Raw genomic sequence first — 14,721 nt, 5'->3', positions numbered from 1 at the left:
TTTGGTTTGCACAAATAGAACAGTTAAGAATTTGTTTTGTAGGATTTCATACAACTCGCTCCCCCGTTCTGCGTAGCGTCCTGTACTTTTACTGTCTGTACTGTCTGTATGCACACTGGCTCTTATTTGTTGTGTTATCTGTTTATTTATTATTTATTATTACTCTTATTATTTATTGTTTGTGCCTTTTTGTTTACGATGTTTTTTACTTTTGCGCTATGCTTGCTGGCTCCGTTTTGCTCCTCTTATTTATTGTGTTATCTGTTTATTTATTATTTATTCATCACTCTTACTATTGATTGTTTGAATTTTTGCCTTCTTGTTTTCATATTGTGTCGCGTACTTGTATGTCTATCGTGTTATGTGTCTCGTCACCGTGGGATAGAGAAAAACGTAATTTCGGTCTCTTTGTGTGTTGTGACATGTGGAGAGATTGACAATAAAGCTGACTTTGACTTTGAAAAAGAGAAAGCCTGTTCATTTGGAGGAAAATAATGATTTTTTTTTTTTTTTAACAAAAGTCAAAAACAACTAGACGAAATCTTGGCGTATAGCTTCTGGAGGACCCGCAGGAATTGGAGTTAACAGTCGGCAAAATCAAGTACTATCGACGAGTTCAACCTTCATCCGTGTTCTAGTTAAGGGACTTTATGGTTGGTATGAGGTAGGTGGGTCAGGTAGGCGAGCTTCCCCATCTCACCCATAGACGCATCAAATAGTCGACCTTCAACTGCTTTCAGTTCTGCTTTATTGTTGGTGAGCCTACTGGGAAAGGTCGCATAGCGTCTCTATAGCCAAGAGCTTTAATGCTGCTATGTATGCGTGTCAGAAGGATGAGGCTTCCGTGTCGTGCGGCGAGACACTTGCAGAACACGCTGCGGCTGCTGGGATCAGACCAGAGAGTCACATGGTGATCTGTTGAACTGCGGGATTAGAGATGTCTGCCTTGCCTCGCTGTGGCACCTCCACCATTGTGGGGGGGGATGACAACGTACTACCGCCATGTGTTAACAATTTAATCCTAGTCCAAATGGAGCCTCTCTTGGCAAATACAGTTTTGAACATCCTTTTAAAAAAGTTTGTCCAAGCACATTTTATTATATATATTTTTTTAAATGTCTTGATAATGTTGAAAACGTATGAAGATGTCACCAATGAGTTAAAACGTTACGCAATTCTGTTAGCTAATTTCCTTGTTTTCCTACTTCATCGACAAAATATTGTGATATTATAATCGCAGGTCTGCCTGATGCCTCGTTTAGCAATAAAGAATCGAATTACTCTTCCATCCTAATTATCATCATTGGAATAATCACAGTATCGTTTTCAATGTCAGTCGGGCATATTGCAAGTCACATCACTATTTTGACCCTTGTAGCCACATAAGCCTGACAGTGATTCCGCTCCTGACAACCTGCATCCAGGGACCTGCTTAAATTGGCCCCATAAATGGATCAAATCACCCGTGCTTTTTTTTTCCCCTGCACACCATCAGCTCATTTCAGAAGCCAGTGAAATATAGATGCTATCATGACCGTCCAAATACGCTTCCAAATGGACAGGTGCTTATCGTCATGATGGTGTCTCACCCACACATACGTGCGCCCCCTCCCACTCCCTCTCTCAGTCTCCAAGGCCATTGAAGTTGTGCAATCGTTATGCGCACCCACCACAATCTACGACCACTTCGTCGTGATGTACACAGCACCTAAAACTGCACTCATCACTCTCAGGGTGGAGGGGGATCTCATTCCCTTGTCGGTGAAACGCATCAAAAGCTTTATTTTATTTTTTTCCCAAAATCATCATTCGCGAGTTTTTTTATTTAAATTGCATTGCTGGCCAGAAATGTTGTGGCAGGCCACATATGACCCACGGGCTTTGGGTTCCACACCCCCTGCTCTAAAGCAACAGTGCCACACTATGGAGGCAGCAAAGACGGCGGGACGTGATTTATTCCTCTCTCCTGTTCTCCAGCACTGCAGATGCTTGCGATGAATACTCTGCCTATGCTCGCTGCAATTTCCGAAGATGACCCTTTTAACACCATTCCTTTGATCATAAAAGTAAAATAAAAATCGTGCAATCGCTCAAGATGACATTCCGGATGTGTCGCACCCTGCGGGTCTTTTCTATTGATCAACCCGCGTAAAGAGACGACACCTTCCTCTACGAGGCGATGCGTGCCATTCAAGTTCAGGGACAAGTTCAAATGGAAAGTTGATGCAAAGGATGCATCTTTTTTTGCCCAAGAATACAACCGAGCACGCATAATTTGAGTTTCTGAACCAGGACAAAACGGTCCAAATTTCTTACCAATGTGGATGATGGAGTCCGAAAGCGCACACTTCCACTCGTGGCTCCAAATGACAGCCATGAGCAACACAGTGCGAAAAACTCTCATGGTGTCCAAATAGATGGATGGGCTGACAAGATGAATAGATAGTCTCCTCCCTATTTAAAAGCAGAGCAAATCCAAGAAAAAGCAGAGTCTGGTTTTTTTTTTTTTTTTAGTCCATCTGTGAGGAGCAGCTCACTCTTCACGGGAATGCAAGAAGAGGAAAAGGAAGAAGAGGAGGAGGGGGGGATAAGTGCTGGTCCTCCCCAGTGTTAAATCATCGCATGGCAAAAAGGAGAGGCGCGAAAGCCGCAGACGGCGAGCTGCAGCGGAGGGAGGAGAGAACAAATCTGCGCTGCCTCAGCTTCAGCTGCACGCTCTTCAAACACGACGCAAAATCCAAACTCAATCGAGCAATCCAAGCACCAAAACTTCCAGAATTTTCATTTCCCCCATTGGTTCCCTGTCATACACTTTTAGTCCAAGGCTGGAACACACACCATATTCCCAAACTGAGGAGAAAAGAAAATGCTCCTAGGAAAAACAGGAAATGAGGTGTACAGTGTACACTTTGCTTTTCCACAACAGGGTGGCAGGATCCAAAAGGAGGAAGAGAAGCAGCGATGATGCGCAAAGCCTCGCTCCGCACTCCGCACTCTGTATGCGGGGACTCGCGTTAAGCCCCGGCGTGCGCACAGAGGATGGGGAAGGGGAGGTGCGTTGTGTGCCTGTTGTGTGTCTGTGTGTGTGGTGAGAAGGAGGGGGGGACTAGCGAGCGATAGAGAGCAGAACGCAAGAGAGACAGACAGAGAAAGAAAGAGAGAGAGAGAAAGAGAGAGAGAGAGAGAGCGAGCGACAGAGGCAGAGAGATCTGGCATTACATTGCTGAGGACCATGGATGCTCACTTCCATCATCCCTCCATCATCTCTCTCTCTCGTTCTTTCGCTCTCATTTATCTTCAGGGCAGATAACTGCCCCTCATTGAGAATTGGTGCCGTTCGAGTTATGCCTCTGAAATTGTTCTAATGACAAATCAAAGGTCGATGGTGACTGTGCCTGGTACACTGGTCAGCAGGAAAAGGGACAAGCAATTTCCACCAACAGGTCTCCCACATTTTCTATTGTCGTCACCCGTATGCTTTTTGAATAACAAATGCCCACAAAGCTATTTGAATGACAAGGCAGAGGCAGACTTGACAGTTGGATAGAGTCAGCAGGAACAGGGACTTACCTTCATCCATCCTCAACGAAGTCACAGGTGAGCTGGAGCCTATGCCAGCTGGCTTCGGCCAAGAAGCGGGATCAACCCTCAACTGGCCGCCAGTCAAACACTGGGAAAGAATTCCAATCAACAGGCGGGAGAAGACATCTACATACATTGAGGTCTGGTGCTGTTCTGTCAAAAATGTCATCGTAGTGTAGAACAGTTAGTCAGCAGGAACAAGGTAATTCCCATCAATAAGTCTCTGCAGATGGCCGCACATATTGAATTTTGGCCAACGTTTCGACTTTCAATTGAATTCAGGCAAAAAGGGCAATAAGCACTCTGTATTCAGAATACACAATGCACAAAAGCAGAACGGCGCCATCTGGTGCCACCTTTTATTTTTAATTGAACTATTGTGCTCTGTATTATATATATAAACAAGAATTGGTTAAAGAAAGACAACAGTGCCATATGGTGTGGCACTACCACAAAATGAACTTAATGACTAACCATTTTTAACAGTTTTAATACGGTGTCAAATTGCATTCCATTATTTTGTAGATGATGTTACTAAGGCTAATGTTACAAGCTGCCATTTTGTGTTTTTAACGGTTTGCAAAGTACTTCCATTTTAAACAAAGTAGCGATTTTTTTCCTTGGGTAAACTCAACCAAATTTAAAGAAGAAAAGAAAAACGTTAATTTCTTCACTATGGAAGTGCATTGCTGCTACTGAGCTTTTCTTTTCACTCAATTTTGAAAGAAGATGGCCCTCCTTTCATAAACAAAACCACCGGGTAAAATATTCATATGCATCCGTACATTGAGGCAAAAAAAAAAAAAAAAAAATACATCACAGAGCCGCATAACCTTTTAATTCTGGTACTTTCTCCAAGGATTTAGCCAGCAGTCATTGCTGACATCCGGTCGCCCCCTCCCTCTATCTGCAATCAAGTGTTTGTCCAACGTCGTCCTCCCCTGAAGGGCTCCTCTTAATCGGCCTCAGACGTTGGATTAGGGATTAGGAGGATTGGGAGCTGCTGGCTAGCCTCGCACAGACGCATTCAAGGAACGGGACAAGAAGAAGGAGAAGAAGAAAAAGTGATAGGCCCATTAATACCGTCAAAGCTGGTCTGGCTTCTGCTCTTGTGGCGCTATTGATTATCATTTGTTATTTGGGTGTCTGGAGTCGGCGAAAACTGTGAAAGGGAAGAATTCATGCTTTTCAAAACAACAATAGCTACTATGCTTGTATTTTAGTCAAACAACCCTGATGGACTCTACAGCTCAACATTTCTTGGGTGAACGTTTTGTGTTTTTATGATGAACATTGCCCAAGACAACAGTTGCCGTATTATTTTACCAATGCAATACAGAAAATACACCACAAGTTGCAATTAGTGCAGTTCGATTGTTGGCCTCCACATTAATCAAAGTTTAACACATATTATAAACATTCCAACGAAAAGGAATTTAACGTCATTGGAAATGACCCCACCTAAAAATAAATAATAATAAACGTTGTCGCATTAATGTATTTTCCTGCCTTAGCAGTACTGGAAGGAAGGAAGAAAAAAAAAACTCCCGGGCTAAAATGAGCAACATTATTCTCACTAATGGAACCACAGCCTACATCAGAGAGTAACAGTTTGATTTATTTTGACTTTGATCAAAAAGGTCTTTCCTATTTTTCCCCACCAAACATCCAAAGCAAAAAAGCAACCAGCGGGCCGACCTCAGACCTCGGCCATGTGATAAAATGCTTGGCTTGCCACTGAGCAAAGAGACGGACATAACCTTGAGGTGGCGCTCAGTCAACTGCGCAGCGGAGTTCAAGTCTTGTGTGGAAATGTTTGGCTTGAAAGCCAGAAAATATTCCGTACACCATCTGTGTTGACTCAAACCATCATCAGTCCTTCATTGCCAAAAAAAAAGGATGATCTCGTTATGCATGACACACTTTTTTGAATCATTTTCTGCACACAATCTCAGATTTTTACGATAAGCAATAGCCACCTTGTTTCCGTGGAAACAGAAGCCTCAAGCCTAATACGGTCAATAGCCATTACTCTTCCCAGTTGACTCCATGATAATAATAAACGACCCAGGTCACCATTACAGGATGACTTGCTTCTCTAATGTTCTCATTCATTTGTATTTTTTTTTTTAATCATTTGTGTTCCTTTTGAGTCATGCTAACCCCTTTTGAACAGTTTTTAGCATTCTTCAGCAGAGGAGGTGATATTTTATGTGCGTGGCTGTGAATCAAAGCCCCTTTACAACAGCTCCATTGTTTTTTGTTTCCTTCATATACACCTTTTATTTTTTGCGCAGCATTCAAAGTATTTTTTTTATTTGCCCATAACCACAAATTTGTTAGACCTACTATCCACTACTACCGTGCAGACCATATGACATCATCATATGGTAAAGTTGTCAAGCAATCCCTTGACTATTTACCTGTGACTGTACCTCCTTGTGGACTGATATTTTCACACTCCCCACAGCTAAAACTTTGGCGAAAGTGAAAACATATCAAAAACGACTTCATATATGAATTCTATAAATATTTCAGGGCCATTAGGGAAGTTGACGGCTTTTTGCGGATTGTCTTCAGAGCCTGCTGCAGTAATCCAACAGAGGTTTGGCAACATCACCCACAGCCTTGACTGGAAAGGAATATGCAAAACTGCATCTTTTATTGTTGGGCTGTGGACGAGCAATGAACTGAGCCAGCGTGCACAAAGTGTATAATACAACAGTCTCTTGTGAAGCCAAACACAGGGACACAAAACATGTCTCTCAGGTGATGTACTTTTATGTCGGATTGTTATGTCACTCTGTTTAATAGAATCGACATTTAATGCTTTCATTTCTTGGAGCAGTTTGAATGGCAGGTGATATTCTTATGCTTTCCCATCTGAAACAGGTCATGAAGGTTGAGTTCTGTGTTTACAATGCCCTACATCTAATACAACATGTCAAAAGTAAATACATGAATTATCAAAGTCAACTACTTTCTGTGCCTTACCAATATTTTATTTCATATTTTTTTATATTTGTCAATTAAAGGTGTGCCTTACAATACCTGGCTTACCATAACCGCATATTTTATTTAATTGTAAAACAAGATAGATTTGATATTTCCTTGAAGGTGATTGGCCACCCTGTGTCCTTATACATAAGCATCACAAAGATGAGATTGTGCTCTATTTCTTACCATGACAATTTAGTTGCCCATCTTGTCCCCTTTCAGTCTGAACTACATGCAGAGCGTCACTGTGTGGGAGAGAAAGAGGGAAAAAAATATACAAAATTGCAAAATCAAAGTCTTCAGTGGAAATCAAATTGTTGATGAAAATTGGCTTCCATTTTTATAATGTGGCGATCCTCGAAAGTGGCAAGGATAAAAGCAGCTCATTGCCTCGTACAAAGAAGTCAACCGGGCGGACGGTGAAAGCGGACATCACAACTGCTTATCGGCGTTGTACAAGTGCGTGTCAATCGGCTAGTTTTGTGCGAGACAGTTACACAAATGCTTTACATTCACCAATACACAGTTACACAAATGCGGCAACCTGACGCAAAACCAACAAAAAGCTCAAATGTTTAAGCTCACAGGCCTCAAACTCAAAAGTCTTGTGACATTTTCTAACATCACACGTCATTTCAGCCCCGGAGCTCCAAGGCACAGACCGCCCAAGATTAAGGCAGCTAACACTGCACATCCTTTTAATTCTCTTATTCTGAAACCCATTCACACATCTGTTGCACCAATTCTAACTGACGCTAACTTCACACACACACACAACGGCAATCGTGGGAGGCTTTCCCCTCGGGCTTTGTTGCCATTACAAGTAACAGTTGTGACAGCTCTTTGCCTCTTTAATGTGGTATTTTTAGATCAACAATGTGCGGTACACTTCGGGTCATTGTTTCCAGTCGTGTATAATTTTTTGCTGCTTTCAGTATTAAATGATTGTGATTCGGTAATACTTAGTAACAAAGGTCTGTCTAAGAATATATTTAAAGTCTGTTAGATTGTCTGGGGAGGAAATGTTCTTTGAACCTCATTTTTGGGACACAGTTTAGTAACTCCTTGTCAAATTACACATTGATGTATTCATTGCTTTGATTGAACAAAGACGATTTTTTGGATTTTTGTGATTTTGAGAGAGCGTGCGTGCGCGAGCTTTCGTTTAAACTGAGTCATTGATGGCCTTTGCAAAGCAATTACAGAGTGTTTTTCTTTGCTGGCCTAATTGCTATCCAATATAAAAGAAATATATATATAAAAATTAAATATTAAAAGGGCCTTTGTATAATTGTGAGCAGGGTGGCTACAAAAAAAACAACCAAACAACAACAATGGCGACAAATAATTATTACTGCTTCTCTAATAATTGGATGTGGATCCTTGTCGTCATAGAAGTTTAGGAATGTTTAACAGCTGAATGTTGCTTTTAGCTTAAAACCCAACAATGAGAAATCTGCTGAGAATGAGTCATTGAAAAGCTTGTGTTGGTGTGAGCAGACAAGTGTTGCGAAAAAGAGGCGGAAAATCTGCGAGCAGCTACAAGCTTTGGTCGCATTTTGTGTTTTCATGGTGATTTCTAATCTACACTCTCCCTTTTGAGGTCTTTCCCATATACCGCTAAATGGCTTTTTACTGGAAGCAAGATGTATGCAACATTAAGATAAGATGATACGTCTAAAAGAGCTTTGGCCTTACATCAGGTTTTTTTACATATACATCACTATGACAACAACCAACCACCAACACCAATTTTATTTCACCTGCCCTTAAATAATTATAGATTCTTCACTCAATAATGGGTCAGGTCCTCATGTAAAGACCTCTGAAGTAAGCCATAAAATTAAATCCCTTTATGCCCCCCCCCCACCCTGTGCTGGTAACCCACAAGATAAGAAATGAAGTGGTGGTGGTGAGATTGTAAGACCAAGAGAAAGGAGGTAGAAGATCCTCGCCCCCAGCTATGCTATTGAAGAGGTGCCGGGTGTTGAGAAAACGTTCTTGAGGGTAATTATAGCACTGCTTTTTCTTTGAATGTCTTAATAGCAGGCAATAGGAGTTTTGTCGTGGTCACATACATAAATTAGGGATGGAAATCTTTCTATTGAGGATCTATTTAGGAGCTCAGGAGACTCAGCTAGATGTACCCAATACAACCTAATTTTGCTATTTTCAAACAGAAGCTGAGCAACTATTGGACTTAGAAAGATGGACGGAAAGCGTAAAGGCAGATTTTGACTGAAGGCAACATCCGTCCTCATTGGACTCTTGCTGATAGATAGCAGATAAGGATGGGTGGCAGTTGGACTGACGGACAAATATACAAATAGAATAAAACCACAAATGCAGACAGTCCCTGAAGGCACCACCCAACTTCATTAGCTTCCATCAACAGTGTTGGTCTTTTAGATGACTGCTGACCAACTCAGGTCTAAAATGATGACATTCCGAGCAAATGTTTGATTCGTACAACTTTAGGGTTATACTGCTACATGGTGACACAGACTGTCAATCAAATCGTTTATCTCACCACGCAAAGCCTAAACTCCGCCCTTTTACCCCTCATCGTAAAGGTTTTTTTTTCCCCCCCAAAGTGTTAGGAGAGAGCAACTCGCTGGTCATGTTATGTATAGGAGCTGTCCTCTAGTGGTGGTGCTGAACTACACGCGCAGTATACTGCAGTCGGAGCTGTCCAAAGCACTGGTGCTGAAACACTACGGCAATGACTGCCGTTCTATTGCGGCTCGTCCTCACATTAGGGGCTCATCCCAGCTGACTTTAAGGCAGGAGACGGACTCCACCCTGTATTGGTCGTTGCATGGCACTTAAGACAAACAACCATTAAAAATATTTACTTTTAGGGGTGATTTACAATGTTGTGGAAAAAGGTGGGAGTATTTGCGCAGAAATGAGAAGATTAAATGCCACACTGGGGGGGGACTGTGGTAAAATTTAAAATCAGACCTCAGAACTGTCAGGCATACCTGCTAAACACTATACTGATGTGTGTGTGTGTGGGGGGGGGGGTCCTCTCAATCCGTTTCAAATCATTAAACTCAGCGTACTTTGTAATATCGCAAAAAATACCATTATCATAATGGTATCAGTATTATTTATCATCCAATGTTTATCATACTGTGCCGAGGCTGGCAACAAAAATAGGCGCCTTAAATTTAGATCCCAAGTCATCATGAAATAAATGTAAGTCAATAAAATGATACATTATAACTTTGGCAAGGATGAATGTAATATTCTTATCAAATTGCTAAATATGTTTTGATCAGTATTGTTTGCCCCCACATAATAAAAGAGGTTCATGAGAAACTTTTTCAAGTCATTTTTGTACAAAATGCTACAAAATTCTCAGCACAACAGGCTCATGCACTTACTTTTAATGACTGAAGTCCCAGCAAGAATCTAAACACCCATTTAACCTGATGGAATAAACGGCAATGACTTTAACCTCACCGCGAAACTGCAGTTAAAAAAAAAAAAAGACAAGAAAAAAAAAAAGCTCTAAAATGGCTGCAGTGCTCATAATAAAGCGATTAGGATTCTTCAAGCGTCATTTACCCGAAAAAAGTAATGAAGCCACGTGAGAGTAAGTACATGAAAATAAAAGCACGGGAGTCTTTTCATACAAAGATGTCAGAGTGGAAGGTCCAGTGAAGTGAGGCAGCACACTAATTACATATCGATTGCGGCGTTCACCTTTCTCAAAATGCCATTGCTTTCTTTTTCTAATTTAATCACAGCTGGTGCATACCTCTCTCTGCTGCCATGTTTAGTCAAACATGTTTTCGTATCATATTCAGCCATATACACACACACACACACACATTATATATATATATGTATATATATTTTTTAATATACATATATATGTATATATATATATATATATTTTTTTTTAATATATATATATATGTATATTAAAAACTCATGAATGCCCTAGAAATGCTATTAAAGAGGACATTTTATGAAAAAAATTCAATTCAATTGCCCATACTGAATAGTTGTGCCTGGGTGGAGTTTGCTTTCTTTTGGCATTTTTGTAGATAAGACAAAAGGGCGTTTTGCACCGTGGTTGCTTCCATCAAACTGCAGCATTTCCTCTAATTTCCTTTAAATTTACTGTGGGGTCTCTGATCTAAAAGCAAGTGTCCTTTTATAAGGTACCACAAGAAGATATCCACTTGCGGTTAATTTAACTCTTATTTTTCTGCGATGAAAGAAGGGATAGTTCATTGGTTCTCCGACTTTTTTTTACACGAAGTCGCACAACATTAAAATACAATCGCACTCACATACACACACGCACACCAACAGCATTAATAGCAGGCTGGCTGATGTTCAGCGCAGCTGTGGCTCACATTCCCTCGGGTGCTTTTTTTTCCCCTCGTAACCCACCATGTCTGTCTCTCGTACTTCACCTCCCTACTGATTTCTTGCCTACCATTCTTCTGACCCAGCCTTCTCTCAATATCAACTGCCACAAGGTTAGGATGGACTCACCATCGCAGTTTAAATCAACACGCTAAAGTTGATAGGTCAAGAAAATAAAAAGCATGAATCTTCATTTGTAAAACACACATTTGGGTGACTACTTGTTGCAAGGCAGAGAACTCAATCATGACTGCCACACAGGCCGATAGAACTGACAGGAACCAGAAGTGTTATTTTTTTTCCTCGTCACTTGTTACTAGGCAGAACAGACAGGCTTAGTCTTGTAATCAAGACCACATCAACCGAGACCAAGCCATTACTGAGCCTAGAGAGTATCAAGACCAAGACTTAGAGGTGTATACATAAAAAATAAAAATAAATCACAAAATAAAAAGCACAATGATCTTTTTTTTTTTTCATTACGTTTGCAACAAAAACAACAATTACGACAAACAAATTTTAGAAGCAAGAGAATTACATCATGCATCACAATAAAATTAATGTAAGTCAACATTCATTGAATTTACTGCTTTTAAGACGAGTTTCAATGTCTTAGGATATGCTGAATTTATATAAAAAAAAAAAAAAAAAAAGAAAACACTTTTGATAATCCATACTTCAATCAGTGTTGTTGACTTTGTATTACTTAGCAGAGTTTCGGCTTTTAGGGTCATTGCTGAGCCGAATGATCATCTTTCTGCAACTGAAGCACCAAAATAGGACTAAAAGTAAATCCCGTTGGTCACGTCACCCCACCTACTGATTTTAACTTTCCCAGCGTGGTTAAAATACTAGTTACTTTACCTGTCCTCAACGTGCAGATGAAAGATAGACGCTGTTGCAGCCAGATGTTTCCGTTTTGTGCGCACCAGAATTTGCATGTTGCAGCATGTGTCCGCATGCATTTCGCTTGTCAAACATAATCCTTTTGGTTTTAGAACCCAAACTTAATACTGACGAGTTTGCAGCGTCTCCAGTCGTGATTTTCCTCTTTCTGCGTGTGCAGGGAGGCGTGACACGTAGGCGGAAAACAACTTGATCACGCACGCCCCTGGTCATTTGAATCAAGTGTGACAGGGAGATATAGTTGCTCGTGATGCTAGTGATAGTTGCGAGTTGCTAGTGATAGCTGCTAGTGATGCATGATGTATTTTTGTAGCTGCTCGAATTTGATGTTTACTTGTTTGTTGTTGTACTTGTTTTTGTTGCAAACCAAATAAAAAAAACGATAGCAGTCATTTTTTTCCGTTTGTGTACATTTTTATGGAGTGTGGGGGTTAAAACACTCAAAATGTCAGGTTTTATTTTTTGTGTTTTTCTCATATTCATTGACAGTACATACACACATTTTCAATTTTACTTTGGAGGCTGCAGCAATTGATTGTCATACAAGACAGAAAGTAAGGAAATTATCCATTTGTACACGTACTAAAAAATATAGGTCAGATTTATATATTATGTTTGAGAAGGTTATGGTTATGGTTACATACAAATATTTGTCTTGCCGTGGATCTATTTCATCTTTAACGCTGCTTGTCACTTGAATGTCTTTCCTTTTCATCTTCCATCACTGCAGATCTGCTCCAACTTTTTCATGAGGATAATGAATTGCCTTCATGTGTGTGCATGTGGGAGGGGGGGAGGTGGTTGTCTGTGCGTGAGAGATGTTTGAAGCAAAGCCAAAATGTTGGCCAATACAAAATCTTTGTTCCTTTCTCACGTAATTGTAACTAATGAATCCGCTTTAATTGCCATCCATCGCTCTCTGATCCATATGTGCCATCAATAACAACACCGCAAGACAACCAATGTCATCATAGATCATGTGTACATACACGATCCCTAACTAATAAAATAAACAATAAACTGTGCTGTTCCCAAGTAGTTGTTCCGAGCGGACTTCTTTTTCCCCACCAATGCGTTTGCTTAGCTGTTTGTTGCTAGGCAGAATGCACAGGGCTCAATCAAAGATGCACCAGAGAATAATAGGCCAAGCCACTGAGACACAGTGAGCAAGTCAGCAACAAAGTATATTATTAACAAAGATAAATGTTTGATGATGGCTGAGTCAAAGTGGTTATGCACTACAGCTATGCATTCCATGAAGTCCCTGTCTCCACTATGGTGCAATAAAGTAGCCAATTAAATATTTACAGATGTATGGAAAACAGCGACAGCATTTGCATCCTTCACGGCGGCAACTTTTGTTGTGCTTTCTTATGCAAAGGTGTAAATCCAAACAGGGCCCAAACAAACAATGGCGTGCACACACACGCACTTCACAAAAAAGGGTGGCGGTGATCCATTAACAAGATTTACTCGTCTTGTCACCGACCGTCGGTTGCTTGTTATTTCCCCTGACTCGTGTGCCCACTTTGAGCTCGACACAATCTCGGCGCACACAACAAAAGAAGACTCGCATCCTCTAGGTGCCTGACATTTTACTATATTGTTATTATTGTTATTCAATTCTGAAAATAAATAAATATATAAATACATTTGGTGATGCACTTTGACTTTGGAAACTATTTGTCACAGGCCCTTTTCTGCTCTGAGTACACGACGCAAGTTCAATCCAAGCATATTTGGATAAGTTTAGTGGCGAAGAGGTGGCGCGTTGGTTAGTAAGAGGAGGGATAAAATTACAGTGCTAGAGAAAGTTGAGAAAATGGCAAGGTGCGACACAATGGAGGTAAAAAATGGAACAAATTGAGCTTGCCAACAATGGAAGTGGAGCATTAGGCTTTTTTCTTCTTTTTAACAAAACCTCTCGAATCTGTAGTGAGCCATCAGAAAATAAGGAATCCGACACTAATATGCTCCAATTCTAGCAGAACAAGCGAGAGTGGAAATCTCCCGTTGAGTAAAAAAAATGTGCGGGAGTTGAACAAAGAAAGTTCAGCTCTGAAATGGTTTTATTGCCAAAATGAGTTTAATCAAATTGCCCCTCTTTTATCTTTCTAAGTTAAGCAATGTACCATTTTCACACTTAAATTATAAAACTGCAGGGGACATAAGATTTGCATTGGATTTGATGAGCCTTAGCACAACTAGTTTGCTTATTACCAGAACACCAGTTTAGAGTGATCTACTTTTGTAGTTACCTGATAGAAAAACTAAATAAAGCCTACACAAGTCACTTCCATCCACTTTGCACTGATGTTCTCCATTTCAGTACACGGATGAGGAAATCATCATCATGGGAGCCAAAATAATAAAAGCCATATTTCATAGCAGATCTTAATATCCTTTGGAGGAAGTCACCGTCACGCCAGCGCCTTATTCAAATGTTGTCTTGTTATCTGATAAAAAAAAAAAAAACAACAACAGCTACAGCGTGATAAATCTAATAAATCTTGTGTTGATTACACTGAAAGTCGCACAGCATATTGGATGTTATGAGATGCAAACAACCTTGTGCATGTAGTGTGAAAGTGTGAAACCAGTCATGTTAGCTTTGCAGACTTGTGGTCATTGATACTCTACAAGCTTGTCAGTCCAACAAAGAAAATACAGAAAAATGTCAATCAAACTTACAAACTTAATACATAAAGAAAGTTTCAAATGCAAAATCTGAGAACTGTGAGGCAGATGAGCTACACTGTGATGAAATGATAATTGAAGTAGAACAGCTTCAGGACTATTTCTATATGTCATTAAATATAAAATGGTAACTTGTCGAACAATCTGATGCCC

General features: G+C 40.4%; 1 protein-coding gene across 5 annotated transcripts in view; it reads right to left on the bottom strand.

The window, feature by feature from the left end:
• grid2 (glutamate receptor, ionotropic, delta 2) overlaps window positions 1-12,093 on the bottom strand; it is a 257,463-nt gene extending 245,370 nt beyond the window's left edge. For 2 of the 5 annotated variants that reach the window (XM_061278264.1, XM_061278269.1), the window contains exons 1-2: window positions 11,830-12,093; window positions 6,766-6,824 (exon numbers count right to left, since the gene is read on the bottom strand). In XM_061278264.1, the coding sequence (XP_061134248.1) occupies window positions 6,766-6,824; window positions 11,830-11,930 (160 nt within the window). In that variant the 5' untranslated portion in view covers window positions 11,931-12,093. Of the gene's footprint in view, window positions 1-2,316; window positions 3,022-3,570; window positions 3,671-6,765; window positions 6,825-11,829 lie in introns of those variants that run through there. The other 3 variants (XM_061278265.1, XM_061278266.1, XM_061278267.1) reach the window with 3 other exon arrangements.
• Between the last annotated feature and the right edge of the window lie 2,628 nt (window positions 12,094-14,721).

Source organism: Syngnathus typhle, linkage group LG5 (assembly GCF_033458585.1).
Source record: "Syngnathus typhle isolate RoL2023-S1 ecotype Sweden linkage group LG5, RoL_Styp_1.0, whole genome shotgun sequence".
NCBI lineage: Eukaryota > Metazoa > Chordata > Actinopteri > Syngnathiformes > Syngnathidae > Syngnathus > Syngnathus typhle.
The sequence above is the reverse complement of the archived record's forward strand: the minus strand, read 5'-3'. Positions and strand labels throughout refer to the sequence as shown.